Source organism: Musa acuminata, chromosome BXJ1-5 (genome assembly GCF_036884655.1).
Source record: "Musa acuminata AAA Group cultivar baxijiao chromosome BXJ1-5, Cavendish_Baxijiao_AAA, whole genome shotgun sequence".
NCBI lineage: Eukaryota > Viridiplantae > Streptophyta > Magnoliopsida > Zingiberales > Musaceae > Musa > Musa acuminata.
In genome coordinates, this window is record NC_088331.1 from 38,609,553 (window position 1) to 38,619,768 (window position 10,216).

Consider the following 10,216-nt stretch of genomic DNA (forward strand, 5'->3'; position numbering starts at 1 on the left):
CTTTTGCACATGCAAAGCAGTACGGAAGGTACGATCGAGGCACTAAAAATACACCAACGCTAAACCCATTCATTCTCCCAACAACCAATGATCACCTCTGTCATTGCATTCAGTCGGAAACACGAAAATTAGGTTCCAAGGGAGAAGACAAGAAAGTCTTCCACAAAAGCAAACACAGGGAATGCTTATGTGATACCAACAGTTCGTAAGCCTTCGTCGATCTGTCCGCCCCCAGTTTTTGGATCGTCAGATGCCTCAGATCTCGATGGAAAGAAGCCAAAAGAGGCACGTCACCTTTGAGGTCTGTGTCTGGAACTATATATCAACGGCGCCAATTTATGACTAAACAATTGAATGAAAGGACTCGGTGGTGCTTACAGCTTATTATCCATGTGCCGCGTATCGAGGAAGGAGTCGTCTGAGCAGCTGATCTTTACAGGTCAAAGTGGAGTTCTCCGATCTCCTCTGTACCTCGATGACTGCCATGGGCTTTTCCGGCGCCATCTCCTACCGTGCCACCGCGTTCATCGTCGCCCCTCTTCTCGTTTTGGTCGTCATCTATCGCTGCTTGTGGCCGACGGGAGTACCCACAGCTTTCTTCCGCTTGCAAAATGGTGCAAATACTGTAAGTTGAGCCACACACAGTATATGCTGAACAGTACGCACAGAGAGCTCAGAAACTAGCTTGTATTTTGCGTGTGGTCAGATGGAGATTACCCCAAAAGATGAACTGGAAACAGCACTAGAGGGGGTCGCCATGGAGAACAGGACTTTGATCATCGCGATACTGAACAAGGCGTACGTGGAGCAGAACGCGATGCTGGATCTGTTCCTGCAAAGTCTTGGAGAAGGGGAGGACACCGAATTCTTGATCGACCACCTTCTCTTCGTCGCCGTCGACCAGAGGGCCTTCAACAGATGCCGCACCCTGGAGCTTCACTGCTACAAGCTCGTAACCGAGGGCGTCGACTTCTCCAAGGAGGTCTTCTACATGTCTGATGCATTCAACAACATGATGTGGAGAAGAACTCTCTTCCTCGGAGATGTCCTCCGGCGCGGATACAGCTTCATCTTCACCGTAAGTCATAGTAAGCCATCCTGGTAATTGTATATTACTGCGAAATTTCTTATGTTGTCTTTGCTATCAGGATATGGATGTCATGTGGCTACGGAATCCGTTCTCACAGTTGGATCGTGATGGAGAGGACCTTCAGATGAGCAGTGATTTCTACTACGGCAACCCATTCGATAACTTCAACTTCAACACCGGCTTCTATTTCGTGACAGCAAACAACAAGACCGTAGCACTGTTCGACGAGTGGTATGGGTGGAGGAACAACTCGAAAGGCATGAAAGATCAAGATGTGCTGCAGAAGATGAAGAAGGAGGGCGCGTTCACGCGGCTGGGGCTGAAAGTGAGGTACCTGGAGACTACCTATTTTAGTGGGTTCTGTCAAATGAGTCAGGACTCGAGGAAAGTGATTACGGTTCATGCGAACTGTTGTGTCAGCATGAAAGTTAAGCTCATAGACCTGAGATCTGTGCTAGAAGCTTGGAAGGTTAGCAACTCGAATGGCACATCAAATGCTACTTCTACTGCATGGCCTCCGGTCAAGGGAATCTGCTTGCACGACACTGCCACCAAGCAGCACACTGCCACAAAGCACTCAAGTGAACAGGGTAAGATGACCAAGGTTTCTGTGCATTCATAACTCGAGAGAGAGACTTGTCGATCCATGTATCACTTGTGTGTTCCAGACAATTATAAATGCTCCCCGTACCAGTTTAAAGCAAAGGTGCAGGATGAAATTTTTAGCCTATACTTAGTACCGACGAGCAATAAAGAGAGAAAAAATAATAATTAAAAATTAAGAAGAAAAAAAAAGGGATAATTGTCATTCTCACTCTTAACGCAAGAGAATACTCCTATAATGAAGTTTGATGCTTCCGTACATCCTGTGATCGATGAAACTATTCTATCGAAAAGCAGTTTATATTAAAATAACTCAATTCATTGATCTTCTTCTCATCGATCAATGCACTCTCTATTTGTAGGTCCAAATATAAAAATAATAAATTGTAAACAGATAAGTGTTTACAATCAGAATTTATAATCTTCAATCATAATCATTCGTAATCATAATTTGATTTATTATATTTTTTTATATTTTTTATTTCTTGAGTAAATTATGAAAGTAGGTTAGAATTATTCACACCTATGTAAAATAATATTTAAATTAATCAAATATATTTAAATAAATGATAGACTAAATTGATCCTGCATTATTGTACTTTTGAGATATCATTTCCTTTCGTAAATTAGAGTATTATTAAAATCTTAAACGGGACTCGTAGAAGAATGGGAGACCCGCGAGTAACTCGTGTACAGCATTATAAAGATCAACTTTGACCACATACAATAAACCAAAATGAAATTATTCATAGGAAAAATGAGGCATCCATGAACAACTCATGTACGACATGATAAAGACCCACTTGACCACATTCATCAAACGTCAAACTCATGCACTAAAAAGATGAACGAGAAGTTGGGAGAGAGAGACCATTGGTAAGGGTCGGAGAATATCAGCAGCTAAATTTCCTGTTGCTCGAGTTCTCATATATTCATTCCTAAAGTTTCGTTCTTGTGTTTGCCAGCCGGCAAACTCCAGCAAGTTGTGGCAGAAAACTGAAAACTCCAAGGCAGAGATGAAATGTTTTGTATAGAATGCTTAAATAAATATTATTTTTTACATCAAATTTGGGATCAAATTTTTATTGAGTGAGGAGCAATATAATTAGGCATGATCTTTTTCTCCCTTAATATAAATTAATTATCATAAATATATATTATTTTAATTAAATTATTAACTTTCTTGTGTGTATAATATGATTAAGGAAATAATTAAAATTAATTTCCTTAATCAAATGGATAAATTAGTAATTTTTTTTATCAATTAATTAAATTATTAATTAATTTTATTTTTAATGAGTGATATACTTTTTGAAAATAAATAATTTAAATTTAAATATTAAAATTCTATCTTTGTGTTTAAAAATAAATTAAAATTAAAAATTAAATTATTACTTATCTTTTTTGAAAAAAATAAACCAAGCATGACCCAGTTTAATAATAAGACTCGGCATAATTTGTGAGTAAGACTCAATCTATCTTGTGAAATTAGGCTCATCCAGTTATGTGACCAACCTAAATATGTCATTGCCTATTTATTCAATCCATTATACCTCAACCTAATTTCTTACTTGAGATAAGCATATACGGTGCACGTGACTTATCGAAGACTTAGATGAATTGATTCAATCTAGGATAGCATGATGCAACATATTTTAATTTACTAATTTGAGCTCATTAATTGATCGAATTAATGTTTGATCGGCTTTCAAAGTTATTCTAAACTAACTTGATAAGTTTTAACTGACTTGACCTAATTGAAATCAATTAAATCTAAAATAGATTAGTGTATGATGATTTCAAACTAATTTTACAATGATTTAAGGTTGATTCTTTTAGGTCCTAAGTGGATTGAGTTTAGTTTAGGTCAATTAGGCTATTCTAATTAGAGTTCTAGTTGATTGAAGATGAGAGATTGATACCTCATATTTTTATGATTTAATAAATTTAAAAATTATATCTAAAGGTGTCATTTAAAAATAATTATTAGTTTTTTAAATTAAATTGATGATATTAATATGATTATTACCATATAGTATAACTATATTGAGTGGTCTACATGAAGTATAACATGTGAAAAGAGTTATATGTTGTTATAATATGAAACCACCAATAGTCATAGTCTAGTAGATCATACATTAAGCATAGTTTCTCATAATATTTTATCATATTATTTGGAAACAAGTATGAATAAATAGATGAATATAAATGAATGATTATGGTTGATTATGTATCTCTATCGGGTAAGTAAGATGATTCCATTAGAGGATTAATAACCCCTTAAACGTGATGGTTAAATGATTTATGTATCTATTATTAGGAAGAAAATATTTTTACTTGTTTGGGTGATTAATACAACTTTATCTGCTTTTGGGAGTGCAATAGAAGTTTTCTTCATTCGTTGTTGGGATGAATCCATCGTATAAAATATATCTTTTTATCAACTATTGGGAGAGTATATCGTCTGGTATAATATACACATTTGTTATCTCATTGTTATGTACGTATATATGCAAGTATTATATATAATTGATGCATAATTTTGTTTACTATATAAAAATTATTATTATTTTACTGATATATATGTTTCATAATAAATTAATAGTTTATCATGTTATATTAGATTATTGATATTTATATATGTATCATGAATATTAAAAATTTTTTTATGATTTTTCAGAAGTTACAATCAATATATATGGCTATTTATATGTTTTTATTCTATATTTTTAAGTAATCTACTATTTTATAATAGATATGAGGTTTGGATGAAAATTTTTTTTTAATCACTTGTGACCGAAAAAAATATTTAATATTATAAAGACATTAATTTAAAATTTTAAAAAATCTTCTATAAATAATGAATAATAAAATAATATTTTTTTAATTTAGGATATAACATAAAAAGATCAACAACAAGAAGTTGACAAAGAGAGATTTTATCGGTAAAGGTCGAAGAATACCATAAGCTATAGTGCACCTTAATATTAAATCCGTATGGTCTCGATATTGATATAAGTTTTGTAGCTTATACTATTATTATATAAAATTTTCAAGTTAGCTTGTTACTTATTGAAATGTTTAAATTGAACGGAGGCAATGAAAAATTATTCAAATTTTAGACGTCTTATTAATTGACACATTATAATTGTTGTATAAGTATGTTTTGCATGTAGTGAAATATAAGTAGATGCTTGAAAAGAAGTAGACATCTAGTTAGAGTGAAGAAGATTAGCTATTGAAGGCCATTCCAGTTGTGTATGAAATCCTGGTAGTAATTATGATCCTACACTATGATATTTGTCTTATGTTAAATATCAAGTTGTAACTATGACTCATGCTCCACTATACAACACAGGAAGTACAGGAATCTGACTTATAGGCTAGGTTTGATTCAAATCTTATGCTTGTAGATTGGGTACATTAATTTTAAGATTTTAGGTTAAGATGGTAAATGCACATAAGTATTTATGTTATTGATTTTGAGACTCGAAGGGAATAGTCTTATGGTTATAAATCATTTCTGCATTAAGATTTAGATTTCCACATATAATATCGTTATCGTATTTGAAGGTACTAACTAATTTAATGAATAAAGAAATTAATAGTCTTATGGTTGTACTTTTTGGGTTTGAATCTTATCTTCAGATTTCACCGGTTACTCTTCAATCTACTTGGTTCAATATTAGAACTATAAAGGCTAAATATGTAACGGAAAGTAAAATGAAAACTAACAAAAAAAAACAAAAATGAAGAAAGAAAAATATAAAAAGGAAGATTTGTCCAAAGAGCAAGAAAAGGAAACATAGGGAGAACTTTGGAGTCTTTTCTTCATCCTTACTCGAAGGTGATCGATAATAGACTTCTATGGTCAGTTAGATAAAGAAACCCAGCTTGGACCAAATATGGAAGAGAGGGAGCAAATATTATTTCAAAGAGTTGAAACTTAGATCTCATTTGAAAGAGAGCAAAAATTTCAAGAGTTGAATCGATATCACGAAAATAATAATAAAATTGTAAGTCATAACTCTTTAAAATCTCTCATCAAACATATTAAAAATTTATAATAAAAATAAAAATTATAATATATATGTATGTATATATATATATATATATATATATATATATGTATATATGTATATATATATATATGTGTATATATGTATATATATATATATGTATGTATATATGTATATATATACATATATACATATATGTATGAATACATGTATATATATTTATATATTTATATATATCACTAAAGCCTATCCGAGGTGGCTGTCGAAGACGTCATGTAGACAGTAAATATTGCAAAGCAGTAGAAATGGTAACGATCAAGGCACTAAAAAATCCACCAACTCCCAACCCATTCATTCTTCCAATAGCCAATGATCGCTTATGTCATTGCAGTCTGTCCAACACACGAAAACTAGGTTCCAAGGGAGAAGACAAAAAAGTCTTCCACAAAAGAAAAAACAGGGAATGCTTACGTGATACCAACAGTTCTTAAGCCTTCGTCGATCTGTCCGCCCCCAGTTTTTGGATCGTCAAATGCCTCAGATCTCGATGGAAAGAAACCGAAGGAGGCACGTCACCTTTGTGGTCTGTGTCTGGAATTACTGCCTTTCGCGATCACCGGCGCCAACTTATACCTAAACAATTGAATGAAAGGACTCGGTGGTCGTTACAGCTTCTTATCCATGTGCCGCGTGTCGATGTAGGAGGAGTCTGAGCTGCTGATCTTTACAGATCAGAGTGGAGTTCTCGGATCTCCCCTGCACCTCGATCATTGCCATGAGCTTCTCCGGCGCCATCGCCTACCGTGCCACCGCGTCGATCGTCGTCGCCCCTCTTCTCGTTTTGGTCGTCATCTATGCCTGCTTATGGCCGCTTGGAGTACCCACAGCTTTCTTCCGCTTGCAACATGGTGCAAATACTGTAAGTTAATCCACACACCGTATATGCTGAACAGTACGCACAGAGAGCTCAGAAACTAGCTTGTATTTTGCGTGTGGTCAGACGGAGATTACCCCAAAAGATGAACTGGAAGCAGCACTAGAGGCGGTCGCCATGGAGAACAGGACTTTGATCATCGCGATACTGAACAAGGCGTACGTGGAGCAGAACGCGATGCTGGATCTGTTCTTGCAAAGTCTTGGAGAAGGGGAGGACACCGAATTCTTGGTCGACCACCTTCTCTTCGTCGCCGTCGACCAGAGGGCCTTCAACAGATGCCGCACCCTGGAGCTTCACTGTTACAATCTCGTAACCGAGGGCGTCGACTTCTCCAAGGAGGTCTTCTACATGTCTGATGCATTCAACAACATGATGTGGCGAAGAACTCTCTTCCTCGGAGATGTCCTCCGGCGCGGATACAACTTCATCTTCACCGTAAGTCATAGTAAACCATCCTAGTGATTGTATGTTACTGCGACATTTCTTATGTTGTCTTTGCTATCAGGATATGGATGTCATGTGGCTACGGAATCCGTTCTCACAGTTGTCTCGTGATGGAGAGGACCTTCAGATGAGCAGTGACTTCTACTACGGCAAACCATTCAATAACTCCAACTTCAACACCGGTTTCTATTTCGTGACAGCAAACAAGAAGACCGTAGCACTGTTCGACGAGTGGTATGCGTGGAGGAACAACTCGAAAGGCATGAAAGAACAAGATGTGCTGCAGAAGATGAAGAAGGAGGGAGCGTTCACGCGGCTGGGGCTGAAAGTGAGGTACCTGGAGACTGCCTATTTTAGTGGGTTCTGTCAAATGAGTCAGGACTTGAGGAAAGTGATTACGGTTCATGCGAACTGTTGTGTCAGCATGAAAGTGAAGCTCGTAGACCTGAGATCTGTGCTTGAAGCTTGGAAGGTTAGCAACTCGAATGGCACATCAAATGCTACTACTACTGCATGGCCTCCGGTCAAGGGAATCTGCATGCACGACACTGCCACCAAGCAGCACATTGCCACAAAGCACTGAAGTGAACAAGGTCAGATGACCAGGGTTTCCGTGTGTTCACAACTCGAGATAGATACTTGTCGATCCATGTATCACTTATGTGTTCCATACAATTATAAATGCTCCCCGTATCAGTTTAAAGCAAAGGTGCAGGATGAAATGTTTTAGCCTATGCTTAGTACCGACGAGCAATAGAGGAGAAAAAAAAAAAAGAAGGAAGAGAAACAATAATAATTAAAAATTAAAAAGAGAAAAAAGGGATAATTGTCATTCTCACTCTTAACTCAAGAGAATACTCCTATAAAGAAGTTTGATACTTCAGCACATCCTGTGAACAATGAAATTATTCTATCGAAAGAAACTCAATTCATCGATATTCTTATCATCAATGCACTCGCTCTATTTGTAAGTTTAAATATAAAATAATAAAAAATATATAATTATATCAAATCAAATTTGATCTTCAGAGTAAGTTTCTCGATAAGTGTTTACAAAAGTTTTAATCAGAATTTATAATCTTCAATCATAATCATAATTTGATTATTATAATATTTAATATTTAATATTTAATTTTTTTATTTCTTGAGTAAACTATGAAATTAGATTAGAATTATTCAAGCAAAGAATGAAATGTCTGTATTTGATATGATGCTCTCTATTTATGTACATAAGGAGGGAGGATTTTTCTCAACAAAGTAGCAATATTTCCTTATGTAGTTGGGGAAATCTCAACTGCTATCATGGAAAATCTTAGCTGTTATCATGCCCTCACAAGATGGTGCTTTTATCAAGGATGTCGATCTTGGACCGATGTGATAAAAATAGTTTACAAGTAAGAGGCTTCGTGAATTTGCTAGTTGATCAGTCGTATGTACGTGAGAAACACGTAGTTAATGTCTGACAATTTGTTCTCGCACGAAGTGAAAGTCGATGGCTATATGTTTCATACGTGAGTGGAATACTGGATTGACGTATAGGTAAGTGGCTCTAACATTATCATAATATATTGTAGGAGTAGAGGTGGAGTTGATATTAAGTTCTCATAGTATATTTGTGACCCAATTGAGTTCTACGGTAGTAGTTGCAATAGCATGGTATTCAGCTTCAGTCGTAAATCGTGCAATTGTCTTTTGCTTATTATAACTTCAATTGATTGGATTAGCTTCAAAAAAGATAATATACCATGACGTGGATGTTCTGTCAACAAAGTTCCCTGTCCAGCATCAACAAAGGCATAGAGATGAAATGGGGAGTGTTTGTGAAAAAAGAGACCATGATTGAGAGTCCCTTGAAGATATCACAAGATTTGTTTAATTGTAGACCAATGCATAGTAGATGGCCGATACATGAATTGTGATAATTCATTGACTGCAAATGAGATATCTGGGCAAGTGAGAGATAAGTACTTTAAGGAGCCAAGTACTTAGCGATATTGAGTTGGGTCCGTAGTAGGGTTTCCATCACATAGTTTGAGTGACTCGCCAATAGACAAAGGAGTTGTAACCATTTTTGTATATTGCATATTCGTCTTTGATAATAGAGCTTGAATATACTTTCTTTGTGATAGGAAGAGTCTTAAAAATGTGTATGTTGCTTCCACTCCAAAAAATTAGCTCAAGATTCCTATATCTTGGAGAATCGATCTTCTAAATGCTTGAGGAATGCCTTGATTTCTATAGGATTATTGCCCGTGACAATAATATCATCCACATATACTAGAAGATATATTATATTACCACTTTGGGGATAGAGAAATAGCTCGGTATCAAACTTAGAGTTAATGAAACTAGTTGATATAAAAAATGAGCTAAGTTCGGTGTACCAAGCTCTTGGAGCTTGACGAAGTCTATAAATAGCTTTTTATAGTTTACAAGCATACCTTGAATACTAAGAGTGGATGAAGTCAGGAGGTTGCTGCATGAAGACATCGTCAGTTAGAGTTCCTTATAAAAAGACATTATTAACATCGAATTATCGTAAATGCCTGACCTTTTGAGATAGCCAAACTCAGAATAAGTCGGATTATTGTGAATTTAACAATGTGACTAAATATTTATATGAAGTTAACACCAAGATGTTGATGAAACCATTTGGCCACTAGACGTGCTTTATATCTAGCAATGGATCAATTTGGGTTCTACTTAATTCGAAAGACCCATTTACACCCGATGATATTTTGTGTGGGATGAGAAGGTACAAGAGTCCATATAGAATTATAGAGGAGGGCATTTTGGGCTTGAGTAATTATGGTAGGTTTATTGTTTTCTGATGATAATTTTGTGATAGCATATAGGTCAAGGACTTATCGTGGTTTAAAGATGCCACTTTTAGAGCGTGAAATCATTAGATGTCCAGGGGCTATAGGGTGTGTTGTAGGTATGGGTAGTGGAGAGGCACTGATATGGGTCGGGGCAAGCTAAGGTATTTTAGTGTCATTGGTCTCAAGAGAGGATAAAGATAGTAGTTGTGTTTCCAAGGGTATTACATCAGTAGTAGAGGAACCTTGTGAAGAAGGGAGAGGAGCAATGGAGGGAGTGAGGAGCTATTGATTAGGAGAAGAA

The 10,216-nt window shown here is 35.7% G+C and overlaps 1 protein-coding gene across 1 annotated transcript; it reads left to right on the forward strand.

Annotated features, from left to right (window-relative positions):
* Nucleotides 1-356: 356 nt before the first annotated feature.
* Nucleotides 357-7,801, forward strand: LOC103985856 (uncharacterized). The gene is made up of 5 exons (XM_065183807.1): nucleotides 357-625; nucleotides 707-1,078; nucleotides 1,149-1,610; nucleotides 6,677-7,084; nucleotides 7,155-7,801. The coding sequence occupies exons 1-5, from the start codon at nucleotides 476-478 to the stop codon at nucleotides 7,674-7,676; spliced, it is 1,914 nt and encodes a 637-aa protein (XP_065039879.1). The 5' UTR covers nucleotides 357-475; the 3' UTR covers nucleotides 7,677-7,801.
* The last annotated feature ends 2,415 nt before the right edge of the window (nucleotides 7,802-10,216 follow it).

Coding starts and splice junctions, on each gene's coding strand:
- LOC103985856 (XM_065183807.1), top strand. CDS start 476: ATGACTGCCATGGGCTTTTCCGGCGCCATCTCCTACCGTGCCACCGCG. Junction 626..706: donor TGCAAAATGGTGCAAATACT/GTAAGTTGAGCC, acceptor GCGTGTGGTCAG/ATGGAGATTACCCCAAAAGA. Junction 1,079..1,148: donor GATACAGCTTCATCTTCACC/GTAAGTCATAGT, acceptor CTTTGCTATCAG/GATATGGATGTCATGTGGCT.